Consider the following 13,516-nt stretch of genomic DNA (forward strand, 5'->3'; position numbering starts at 1 on the left):
CTAAGAAAACACAGGTGGACTCTGGGTTGGAAATAGCCTCCATCTTGTAACAAAAGGGATAGTGTCCAGTCTGATGCACTTTCCTGCAGACACTTTACATGTAGCATTTCTAAATAAGAACTTAATATATTTCTCACAAAATCTGTAACTACTCCTGGATTGCCTATTATTATTAATACTGCTATTCTCCTCTTAACTATTCCATGAAACTCTTCCTTCTGTTCCTCATCCTGTTCCCCAAATCTCTTCCATTACTAATTTTTATTGATTCTACTTCTGTAATGTGTCTTGAATCAGAGCTTTTGATTTCCATTGTCAAAAAATAAGTGCATATTTTTATTACTAGCCCAAGTGTCACTTCCTTCTTGAAGACTTCGTTATTTTTCCCAGCCAAATTCACAGCATTAAAAGAAAAACAGAAGCATAGACAATGTTAAAATAAAAATTATTACCTTACTATATCATGAATCATAGTCATGAGTGTCCTGTTACTAAAAACATTTTTCTTTTTTTTTTTTTTTACACAAACCTTAATAAGACCTTCCTCTTTTTTCCTTTTTTTCTCTTATTATTAAAAAATGTGTTGCAAATATTAGCTCTTACACACCTGGCTTAAGTACTACACAGATAACATGGCAACTACAAACGTCAGATAGATGTAGTTTCACTACATCCACCAAATCAGCCTTGTAAATGGTCTGATATTTAGAAATGCAATACATTTGGGGGGAGGGAGTTGTCAAACTTCCTTTAAATTCTAGGTCACCCTACTCTTGTGGTGGACTCTATCTGAACTGGATTTTCAGAACACCAACAGATTAGTATTACCCAGAATCAAGCCAGCGCTTTAACCCAGTGCCTTGAATTGAAGCAATTGGAGGAAAAAAAGATAAGATAACTTGGCTCTGGTTGACACCCACTTGAATTTGCTTTGATATAAGTTTTTTGTTTCCAATATAACATTTTGGTTGCCCACTACTAAGTTCCTAAAACCCTGGTTTTGTCCAGTCTATCTTTGCTCTAAACTTCACCACACTCCAGCGAAGACTGTAATTTTTACTACAAGGTTGAGGAGCTGATTGTATGGTGCGGAAGTATTTCCCAATCCTCTCACTTCTTCGGGTTATATTTACTCACCAAGAGGAAAGCTTCAGATTATCTGGTAAAATCCATCCAGACGGGTCAGTTAGAGTAAACGTGGACAGTTCGCGTTGACTGAATTCTCCTCCCACTTTCACATCCTCCAGCTCCAGAAGCAGCATTCTCCTGCTGACTCGCCAGGCACCTAGCGCACCTGACCCTATACGCCACGCCCTCAGGTTCTCAAGCGCTGAGAAGCGGGGGGAAGCTCCCGCAACCTCACGCTCCTCCCAGGCGTCCGCTCCACGCCCCGCCCCCCCTGACGCGAGGCCATCTCCAGCCCCCTCGCGCCCTGGCTCCGCCTCCTCCAGCTCCCCAACGTCCTCGGCGTCTGGCCCGAGCCTGCGCCTGCGCGTGCGCCCTGGGGCCGAAGTAGGGGCGCGCGGTGACTGGAACGCGGAGAGCGGCGGGCGTTGCAGCCAATGGGAGGCGTCGCTGGCTAGCGGCTGGGAGGCGGGGCCTGCGCGGGTGTTAGGTTAGCGCGAGGCGTGACCTAGTTGACAGGCTCTGAGGTGCTGCTGTGGCGGCGGCCGCGGGGCTGAGGCGGGTGGGAACCGAAGCCGAGCGCGGGCTGAGAGAAGAGGGCAGCGATTGGCGAGTGGCGCGGGACCCGGAGCCTCTTGCACTTTTTTTCCTCCCGAGTGCCCCCTCCCACCCCTCCCACTCCACACACACCCTGTTTGCCCGTGAGCCTGGGGAACTTGCAGCTTAAAGCCAGCCACCCCCACGGCAACATGTACCCCAGCAACAAGAAGAAAAAGGTGTGGAGAGAGGAGAAAGGTAACTGGCCCGTCGAGTCCTGGGGATGCGGGGGGTGGGGGTCGGGTGGGGGCGGGGGTCAGGGCTGTGTGTGCCGCGGCGCCCTCCGCCCGAGCTCCCGCCTCGCGCCCGCCCGGCCGGTGCCGCCTCCCTCGCGGGTCCGTGTGTACACACGCGCACACGCGCGCGCACACCAGCGTGCACGCGCCGCCCCCGGGCACCTGCAGCTCGCGCACGTGTGGGCGCACGCCCCTCTGCTGCCTGCCGCGCCCGGTCACCTTCTCCCCATGCTGGGCTGCCTTAGCCTGGTTGGTGGCTTGGATCCCCGCGCGTCAGTTCTCGGGCGCGGCACCACTTGCCCAGGTCCCCCATCCTCTCCCCGGACCCCATCTGGGACTTTCGGACTCCCGGCCAGGTTGTCCCAGGGACACGTGCCCGCCGGCGGGCACACGGGCTGCCGCTGCGCCTCCGCGCGAAGCTGACCCTCATCTGTTCACTCCTCCTCTCTGTCCCCCACCCCGCAACTGGCAGAGTGTCCGCACCTCCGGGCGTTTACCCCTTCTCTAGGCCCCTTCTGCGCCGCAGTGTGACTTTTGAAACCTGGAACTCTAAGGGAAACTGAAAACGGGCGTCTTGTCCGTGAGGATAAGTGCTTTCAGCGAAGTCTGAATGGGCTTTTCTCTGCAGTGTGTTTCTGTGTATTTCATGCCCATTTGTAACCAGAAGTTGCTCAGTGTAAGATTGTGAAGCTGATATCACTCACGGTGAATGCATATACCCCTGAAATTTGTGCGTATTAAAGGTTATCCAGATCAGCTAGATTGACGGTGGCACTGATTCCTGTAAGAAGACACAGAAGTGTACTATCCAATCCTGTTTTCTCCGCCCCCCCCTTTTCTCTGGCATTATAGTTAGATAATATTCCGACATAAAACTTTAGTCTCTGGCGTTTTTTCTTTCATTCTTTTCATACTTTTCTATTCTTTAGTTTTTTACAGAAGTGTAGCAGATGCTTGCATTGCTACTGCTAACATAGACTAAACCTGTATATCCAGAGCGAAGTCGGGTGAGGGTGGTGCATATCTCTCCGAGGTATCCTATTTTCTTCGTATTAGATGGATAAGGGGGTGGACTAGGTTGAGAGTTGATTTCCTTGATAATAGCTCTTTAAAACCTGTAGATTCTTTTCGCAAGTCCTGGCCTTTATAAACACTAAGGCCAAACAGTGGACGTAAGAAAGAGAATGTATGTGGAAAATAATCCTTTATATAGGGCCCACTTCAATGCAGAAGGAAAGGGTTGAGGAGGGGATTTTATTTTTTTCAAATTAACTCCTGGGAAGATCTAAAATGGCTTTTAAAATATTGAAAGGTTAGGTTGTATGTCATTTAATTATGTCTTAGTGATTATGGGCTTATATAGAACTAAAAATTCTGTTGAGAATAATAGCCTGATATATATAAAGTAGTGTCAGATAATCTTTGTTTTCGCAGTGTCAGTTACTTTAGTTTCAGCACATTTCCAATTTTTTTCCAACAATTTTTCTTGTAAGCATTGAAAGATCCTCTATGCCCATTTTTGTTGATGGTCTTGAAATGTTATTTTTGTATTGATAATAAGGCAAAATAATGGAAATCAAGATTGTTTTCAATACCTGATTCACTGATGAAATTATGGTAATTGCTTAAGAAGTATTTTTCTGTTATAATGTTCCTAAAGTGACAGTGTTATAATGGTCCTTCATTTAACATCTACACATTTGGACTGTGGCAAGCAGGCATTTTAGAATCTTTAATGTCTTGAGTTTTTGATATTTTGCTTCTAACAATAGGGGAAAACATAACCAAATTTAATTTTTTCAAGTAAAGAAGCAAGTGCACAATTAAAGAGGGTATTTAACAAATTAAATATCTCTTGTCTAAAACTAACCTATTTTTGCATGGAGTTTAATGGTTAAGGAAAAAAAACTGTGATTTGAAGACTTTAGTGTATGTCTCGGTGTATCAGGATGTCTATTTTTGAATATTTAATATTTAAAAGTATGTATTGTACCATCAAGAGAGAACTAAGGATTTCTAATACAGTGGTTAGTATTAAAGAAGCTGATGGGATGCATGACCTTTTTTCTTTCATTGCACTGGTGAAGATGGTATTGTATTTTTGCAGCTGTTATTTAAGTCTGAAGGAAGGCTTATCCTCATTGAAATGTCTGGCATTCTGTAAACACACTTTATCTCAATATGCCATCTAATAGTAGGTCTGTCTACTTATATGCTTGGTTCATAGAGCAGATTCATTGTAAAGGGGAAGCATTCTTTCAGGAAAAGTTTTATGTAATGCCAAAGAAACTGTATAGATGTTTGTGGTCCTTAGTATGTTTCATTGTTTAAACAAGTAACAAAGGACTTAAGTCCGCATATGTTAAATGAACATCATTAATGTATTATTTCGAGCCTTAATTTAAAACCACTTAATGTGTATTATAATTTCAAGTACTGGAACATAAATCACCTCTCTGTTTTACCTTATCTTCTTATTATTGATCTTGTTTCTTTTCTAAGTGTCCATACTTAATGTTTCTATAAATGGAATGACAGAGGCCAGGTTGCATTTCTATATTACCTTCTGACATTTACTAAAACTACAAGTTGCTTCGTAATATCTTTCAACCTAATTACTGATCTTGCAATATGTCTATATTAGTGATCTGAAAACTCTTGTAGTAGTGCTTTGGAAAGTGCTAGTCATCCCTTTTCCTCCTTTGTGTGAGTATTCCAAATTTACCATTTCCTTCAAGCTTCCTATTCTATCAGGACCCCCTCCTCCTATATTAAATACGTGACATTTCCTTTTAATTCATTTAGAAAATTTATGTCATATAACATGAACAGCCCTAACATTTTCTTCTGTCCATTTCTTTACACGTCCTTTGTCCTTTCAGCCCTGTTCTTACCTTAATGGAAGCACTTTTTCTTTTTTTCTTTCCTTCCTTCCTTTTTTTTGCTATCATTTATTCCCTTTTGGATATATTTAGTTTGTCAATGTCTTTAGGTTCCCCTCCTCAGCCTATAATGATACTTGAGTCTCTACCATAAAATACCCTTCTTTCCAAAGGGCTTCATCCTGGAGTTGCTGTTCTCACTTCTTTTCCTCAGTTTCCTTGTAGTCTTCCTGGATCTCAAGTGTACTCTAGTGAAACTAATGTTTCTAAATCCACTCAATAATAACAGTGATGGTACCAGTATAAAAAGAGTTACTATTTGAGTCCTGTTTGTGTGCATAGCACTATTCTACGTACAACAGTTTCCCCTCATTTATGGGGGTACATTCCAAGGCCCCCAGTGGATTCTTAAGACTGTGTATAGTACTGAACACTATATATGCTGGTTTTTTTTCCTCTGTGTGTGTATGTGTGTATACACATATACCTATGATAAAGTTCAATTTATAAATTAGGCACAGTAACATATTAACAGTAACTAATAATGAAACAGAATAATAACTATATACTGTAATAAAAGTTATGTGAATGTGGCATCAGAATATTTTATGGTACTGTACTCATCCTTTTTGTGATGATGTGAGATGATAAAACACCTGTGTGATGAGATGAAGTGAGGTGAATGACATGACATCTTGTTAGGTTACTACTGACTCTGTGACAATATGCCAAAGAGAGGATTATCTTCTTCCCTACTGCAGTTGACTATGGGTAACTACAACTATGGAAAGCAAAACTGCAGATAAGGGGAACTACTGTATCTTACATGGGTTATCTAATTTAATTTTCACAACAGCTGTGTGAGGTAGTATACTGTAGGGTCAAGAGCTTTGAAGATTTTTCTGATTTGAATATTAGTTGTATTATTTACTAGCTATAGAACATTAGGTATGTTACACAACCTCTCTGGCTTAATTGCTTCATCTATAAATTGTATATAATACCTACCTCAGAAAAACTGAGACATTAAGAGATTAGGTAACCCAAGATCACATAGATTTGCATGGTTGGGGATTAGAATCCAGACAGCTCTGTTAACCACTTTGCTTTCTTTTCAGTGCTGTTGGTGATCCAGTTGATAAAACCAGTGGCTTATTAATTTTTATTCTTCCTGATCTTCCTATAGCAGTTGACAGGATTTCCCTTCTTCTACTTATTTTATTTTATATTTTAAGTTCAATTAACATATAGTGTATTATTAGTTTCAGTTTCAGTGATTTATCAGTCTTATATAAGACCCAGTGCTCCTTATATCACTTGCCTTCCTTAACGTCCATCACCCAGTTATCCCATCCCCCCAATCCCCATCTTACTAAAACTCTTCTGTCTGCTGGTTTCTACATCATTGGCACTTTGATTCACCTTATACCTCTAGTGACATCTAAGTTTTATTTCATTTTTCCCCTCTTTGTGTCCACCCCTTAATTTTTTTTTTTTTTTTTTTTTGAGGTTTGATCACATCCCTTACCTTTTCCTATGAACTTCCTTTAGGACCAGAAGTTTCAGTTGTAATTTCCAAAATCTCTAGGCCAGCTAGATCTCTTTCCTGATTTCCAGATTCTTGGATTTCAACTTAAATGCCCTTTAAGCATCTTACATTCAGTACAGTGTTGACCCTTGAGTACTGTAATATTGTGATTTGATTATATTACATTTGGTTAAAATACTTTATTATTATTATTACTTCCTAATGTGGCTGAAAAAAAGCCAGTTCTAGGAGCAGGGAAAAATGTTGGCTTCCCATTTCCTGTTCTATTGTACTTAAATTAATACTTTCTGCAGTTTATTTCTGAAAAGAATCTTTTTTTTTTTTTTAAGTTTTTATTTATTTATTTGACAGAGAGAGACACAGCAAGGAGAGGGAGGGAGCACAAGCAGGGGCAATGGGAGAGAGAGAAGCAGGCTCCCTGCCTAGCAGGGAGCCCGATGTAGGTCTTGATCCCAGGACGCTGGGATCATGACCTGAGCGGAAGGCAGACGCTTAATGATTGAGCCACCCAGGCACCCCTGGAAAGAATTTTTTAAAGTGATTATTTTATGAGGGTTAGGCACTTACAACTAGGTACTCCTTAAATCCATTCATTTTTGTAGTGTGCTTAAAGACAGTCGGAGAGAGAACAACTGTCATTCTCTTTACATTGTGGAGACCTTTGGTAAAGTATATGATACATGACAGCTGACATAACAAACACATCACCTCTTCTGAGGAGCTTATCCTGTGAAGGTAGTACATTGTAGTGACTAATAGTATTATAGTTTTTGACTTCTGGAGATATCTGACTGGATTTTAATGGAAAGCTTTCTTGCTTTGGACAGCTATTGAACTTTGATGTATTTCATTTCCCTATCTACAAAATAAGAATAATAATACAATTAATTTTGCTGAGTTGTTGGAAAGATGATTTCCTTGAAATTTTAAGTACCTAGCACTTATAAAGAACTTATTGTTCTTAATTCTAAGATGCATTTTTAATAATATTTTTTATATTGTCATTCTAGGATGCATTTTTAAAGATATTTTAATCTTATCAAGATGTATATTGAAAGCAGTATTTAATTACCTCCAGAAAGATATTATTAAATTGAAAATGCCCTTTTATTGTTGATGGCATTTCGAATTAAGGGAATGCTGTGGTGGCTGCCTTTCTTGTGCTCTTAGCATTTATACATACCTGTTTTAGGATTTTGTATTTTATTTATGTAGCTATTATTTTGTATAGTATCCATTCCTCTTTTGTCTTGTGAACTCCTCAAGGTTAAGGATCACCTTTGCACCTGCAGAGTATAAACATATTACTTGGCACACAGTAGACTGATAATATATGTTGATTTAAAGAGCTCATTTATTTCTTGGGCTATCGTAAGAGTCTTCCTCATCAGGCTCTGCCCCATCCCCCATTGTAAAATGGTATTAACTTGACACTTTAGAACATTCAAATATGGAGTCATTAGATTTTCATTTTGATGTTTTTCAAGCCCAACCAGTTCTTTGGTTTGTTTACATGATTAATAGCTAAATTACAAAATAATTCCTGAACTTAAAAGTTAAATACAAATGGAGATTCTGCTTTTATTTTGCAAGAACGTTTACTGAAGATGACCTTAGAGGAGAGACGCAAAGAATACATAAGGGACTATGTTCCCCTGAACACCATCCTATCGTGGAAGGAGGAGATGAAGGGCAAGAGCCAAAATGATGGTAAGTTTCTCAGAACATTTTTTCAGGTATATACTGTTCCCATTTATTTATGACTTGTGCAGGACAACTATTGATAGAAATGAATAATTGGCATTCAGTAAAGAGATGACATTTTTGCTATTTGAAGTAATTGCTTGGTTGTCATTTAATTGTTTTTAAGTCTATTGTGTGTTATTTAAACTTAGGAAATTGTATTAACATAATTCATGTTATGATATAGTGGTCCACATTTGTATTATGACACTTTCAAAAAAACTATTCTGCAGTTGTTCTTGGAGCAAATAATATTAAGGATTTGATGCTTTGGTGATGTGGCCCTTTGAGTTTGTTTTGATTAGGTTCATTTATTTCTTCAAGTTTCTTCAAGTTATTTTAAGGATTGGATACAGTTGGAAGTATACTAGGAAGAATAGAGAAAAACTAACATTTCCCATAGTTTTAGAGAAGAATATATATTTTGTATGGTGTGGTAATTTATTTGCATGTAAAGTATTTGACAAAATTTACTCTCAAAAGTCTTTATGATTTAATAAGAGTCTAGATTGAGTGAAGATATGTGTTAGCATATAAGTGAAATTTTAAGTATTGAAAAGGTACATGGAAAAATTCTAAAAAAATGATATATTATTTATTTTTAATTTATTTTTATTACTTATTTTATTTATTATTATTATGCTTACCTCTGAATTAGCACTCATCAGTGTTAATGGTCTGGATGTGAAGCTTGGAAGAAATAGAGTGCTTTTTAGGATACTTAACAAGTGAGAAAGAGAGGTAACTTTATGAAAGGGGCTTGGAATGTACTATTTTCACAGGTTCTGGTCTTAGATTGATGGAACTGTACAAGATACTATGGGTTCAGAACAAGAAAATTAATATGGAATTTCTGTGGACAAACCTGTAAGAAACAGCAGTCCAGTTAGGCTTTGGTGTCTGTGAAGAGAACACACATTTACCTGAGTGTTTGCATTTTAGACAGAATTTTTATTATTTTGGTGCTCTACTTCAAAACATGTTCTAAGGGGGTCATTGGACAATCTCATTGGGACATGCACATATAACATCTTTGCCCAGGGTTTTTAGTAAATGCAAGCTGTTTTATAACAGTCTAATGAAGACCTCATTCATTGAAAGAGAAGGTAGTGCTATGTAATGAAAAATGAATGAAAATGAATATGAAAAGAATGTAGAACTAGAGAGCAAAAGGACGGAATTTGGGCCTTGATTGATCTAAGACCGTGTGCCTTTTTCATGTTTGGGTCTCAGTTATTTCTTCTTTTTTATAAGACTCTGGTATCAAATACTCTGACACCATTTTTTATGGCTAGTAAATCTCTCTTTTTCCAGTACTTCATTCATCTGATTTTCTTCTTAGTTGCTGTTTGAACTGGTCACTTTTCTAAGGATGCCATTCTTGATGTTCTTTTAAAGCAACTTTTGCCTCTCAGAAAGAGGTAGATTCCTGTTGCTGTCAAAACAATTGACAAAGCAGTAGAGATACCCAGGTTGTAGTGCCCTATGTTGGTCTGCTCACCTCTGCATAAAGGCTTGTCCTTTATGTTGGCCGCTTCTATTTGAATATACACATAACAGTGTAGGGTTGAATTGGGTTGTCCGAGAACTCACAGTTGGGTGTTTTCAGAGATATCACACACCAAGATACATTCCCTGAATCAGAAAAATACATTGAATAACACCTGCCATTGTTATTCCCTAACAGGATGCTGTGTATTTACTCCTGTCTCCCAGTATGAATTTTATAATTGGTTACAACTGCTCTATGTATTTTACTTTTTGCCTTCATGCTTTTTTGAACTGAAAATTTTTCATGGGAAGTGAGGTGATATAATCAAAATTGTTTTTCTTTTGAACAGTTTTATTCTGTCTAATGTTATGTGCTCCCCTGTTGTGACCTAGAAATTAGTGGCTAGCTTCTTTTTTCATGAAATAAAATGCATATCTGACAAGTAATATCTGACAAGTAATATCTATTTATTACTTTATATTATATGTATCTTTCCAAAGTGCTTTCTTTCAGTGTTACCTATCCAGTGTGCAGTTAAAGGGAGTTTTAGTATTTTAACAGTTTGAAAGATTCTTTGAGAATATAAATTTAAAAAATAATAAAGGACAACTGTAGTTTGTATTTTATTTTGACATGTTTAAGCTGCTGCTCATAAGTGTATATGTATCTAAGTAGGTTTGGATTTTTATAATATCTATTTTGTAGGTGTTAAATTTCAAGCTAAGTTTTAAAAGAAGTCTATAATTCTTTGTCCTATGGTTTCTGATTTGTAGGACATGAACAGTATTTATTGGACTTGCACAATAGACCAATCTCAAGTGTTGTCCTTTATTACTTACACTAGAGGGATATTTTGGCCTTGATATCCTGGATTAACATGGAAAGTTCTCAAGCAATTGTTTTTAATTTTTTTCTTTGCTCAGTTTTGCTTTACTTTAATTAAATGCTTTTTGTTATTATATTGTAGTAGAAAGTTAAACAAGCTAGGAAGTAGTTGAATGTGTTTGTCATAATTTTGATTTTAAGGCCTTCTAAAATAGGAAACCCAGAATTGCCAGATGTAAAATCATTGTTTGTGCAGAAAGGAGGAAGTAGGGAGATGATTACCAAAACAAACAAATAACAAAAAACCACCCCCACAACCTGGTTTCTTATTGTTCATGTTCATATTTGTTAACTGCTATTGGCAAATCTCTGAAATTATGTGCTTCCACTTACTTAATAATTATTTCATTTGTCAGTTGCTTTATTAAAGGGAATTTTAAAATGCTTTTCTCTTATATTATGTCTCGACACCAGCAATAGTATCTCATGGGTAGGTGAGCACAATTAGTATGGTAAATAAGAACACCTCAGAGGTTAACCATCTGTGAAGGAGAATTCTGTATTTTTTTTTCAAACTTTAAAATGAGTATTTAAAAACATATATAAAAATAGAGTAGCTTAATGAATCTTTATACGCCAGTCACCCTGTTTCAACAGTAAAGACATGGCCAGTTTTATTTCATTTATACCAGTGCTTCCTAATAATTTTCCCAAATTCTTTTGAAGCAATTCCTTTCTGTCATAACAATTTTATCTGTAAATCTATGTGTGCATATATCTCTAAAATATAGGGACACGTTTTTTGTTTTGTTTTGTTTTTTTGTTATAACCACAATACTATGATATGCTAAATTAATAATTTTTAATGTAATTAAATTAAATATTAATTAAAATTTTTTACAATTGTCTCATAAAGGTTTTTGCTTTTTTTATATAGGTTTGCTTGAGTTAAGATCTAAACAGGGTCCACATTTGTCTTTAGTATATTTCTAAGTCTCTTTTAATGTATAGTTCCTTTTCCCTCTATCTTCCCTCCTACCCCCTGTAATTTATTTGATAAATAATGTAGGTTATTTGTCATACAGAATTTTTCGCATTTTGGATTTTGCTGACTACATCTTTGTAGTGTCACTTAACATATTCTTCTGTCCACTGTGTTACTTATGAGCTGGAAGTTAAATCCAGAGGCTTGATCAGACTTGGGTTTAATTTTTTTTAAAGAATACTTCAGAGATTACTATACCTCCTTTATAAAAAAATATTTTATTTATTTGACAGAGAAAGAGAGCACAAGCAGGGGGAGCAGCAGGCAGAGGGTGAGGGAGAAGCAGCAGGCAGAGAGAGAGTCACCAAGCAGGGAGCCCAACGTGGGGCTTGATCCCAGGACCTTGGGATCGTGACCTTAGCTGAAGGCAGATGCTTAACTGACTGAGGCATGCAGGCATCCCTGTTACACCTTCTTTTGCATAATTTTACTAGGCGCATAATGTTTGGTTACCTCTCTGTGTTGATAAGACTGATCACTAGGTTCAAGTATTGCCAGCCTAAACTATCCATTGTAAGGTTCCATATCAACTTTTCACCTAATGATTTTCACAGCCATTGATGATCATTGCTTCGATCCATTATTTTATTAGAGGTTGCAAAAGAGTCTTATTTTGATTTGATCATTCCTTCTTCTTTATTATTTGGACTGCTATAAAGAACTTTCTCCTATCATTTTTTTTTTGTTTCCATGGAATACAGTTTATACAGAAAGGCAAATAGATGCTAGACCCCCTTTTATTTACCAGTTTTTAAAATGAGTTGGTTTCTTGAAATCTCCCAAAGGTAATCAAAGCATTCTTTCTTTTTAATTTTTTAAATTTATTTTAGAGAGAGTGTGTGAGAGTAAGCAGCGGGAGGGATCGAGGGAGAGGGAAAGAGAGAATCTTGAGCGGACTCCATGTTGAGCGTGAAGCCTGATGCAGGGCTGAATCTCATGATCCTGAAATAATGACTTGAGCCAAAATCGAGTTGGATGCTCAGAGCACCTGGGTGGCTCAGTTGGTTAAGCAACTGCCTTCAGCTCAGGTCATGATCCCGGAGTCCCGAGATTGAGTCCTGCATCAGGCTCCCAGCTCCACGGGGAGTCTGCTTCTCCCTCTGACCTTGTCTCATGTTCTTTCTCACTCTTTCTCTCTCAAATAAATAAATAAAATCTTAAAAAAAAAAAAAAGAGTTGGACGCTCAGTGGACTGAGCCCTCCAGACGCCCCTCATTTTAATTTTTGGCAGTCATTTTGCATCTCTCTCTCTCTCCCTGCCACCTATGTATATTAAGTGGGAGTACCTCAATGGTTAACAGTCTACAAAGGATGTGCATGTAAAGTATAGCTCTCAGATAAAAAGATATAATTACTAAATTGTAGTCTTAGGGTGTAGTAGAAAAGCAAATATAGATACATAGATACATGGATGGATGGACAGATATGATAGAAAACTGACATTGTTTTCTTTGTAGGGACGAAAAGTTCTCAGGTTTAATTTGTATGTGTTCTGTTCTCCGTTGCTACTTCCAAGCTAAAATTCTTCTAAAACACCACTGAAAGAAGCATTGTTGTTATTTTCTTTGGATGGAGCAAAGGATTGGCAAAGACTCTGCTATGCTTATGCTAATTTTGTCTTTCTAGTTAGTACAGGGAAAACAGCTACAGCTCTAAGTTTAGATGTTTGAGTCATTACTATTAATGTTTATATTGAACAGCAAAGGAGGAAAATATAATAAATTATGAAGTTGTGTTAGATGAAAAATATAGAATTATTTTACTCAGGTACGACAAATTTTTAAAATGGGTCATTCAGGAAGAAAATTCATATTTCTTATCTCGATATATTTCATATCTTATATATCAATCTGATTTATAGTCATTTGAAAACATTTAACTAGAAATGGTCTGAACTGTGAAGTCTTTGTGTGAATCTCCGTTTTTTGAGGTATATAAAAATATCTTGAGATTGTGGTTGATTAGAGGCATGTGTGTAATCTTTCTTTCATATTAAAAGTACTAGCATTTTTAGCTTAGAAG

The 13,516-nt window shown here is 37.6% G+C and overlaps 2 protein-coding genes across 7 annotated transcripts in view; one reads left to right on the top strand and one right to left on the bottom strand.

Moving 5' to 3' along the window:
* SEL1L2 (SEL1L2 adaptor subunit of SYVN1 ubiquitin ligase) overlaps positions 1-1,380 on the bottom strand; it is a 113,924-nt gene extending 112,544 nt beyond the window's left edge. Inside the window, exon 1 of the mRNA XM_080814495.1 lies at positions 1,138-1,380. The gene's annotated coding sequence lies outside the window, so the exon portion shown is untranslated. The remainder of the gene's footprint in view (positions 1-1,137) is intronic.
* A 197-nt stretch (positions 1,381-1,577) lies between these two features.
* The window catches only part of MACROD2 (mono-ADP ribosylhydrolase 2), a 1,916,992-nt gene continuing 1,905,053 nt past the window's right edge, over positions 1,578-13,516 (top strand). For all 6 annotated transcript variants that reach the window (XR_013967484.1, XM_080814553.1, XM_080814554.1 and 3 more), the window contains exons 1-2: positions 1,578-1,920; positions 7,983-8,099. Coding sequence is in view for 5 of the 6 variants with exons in the window: in XM_080814553.1 (XP_080670679.1) it covers positions 1,875-1,920; positions 7,983-8,099 (163 nt within the window). In the remaining variant the exon portion in view is untranslated. The remainder of the gene's footprint in view (positions 1,921-7,982; positions 8,100-13,516) is intronic.

Source organism: Martes martes (genome assembly GCF_963455335.1).
Source record: "Martes martes genome assembly, chromosome: 9".
Lineage (NCBI taxonomy): Eukaryota > Metazoa > Chordata > Mammalia > Carnivora > Mustelidae > Martes > Martes martes.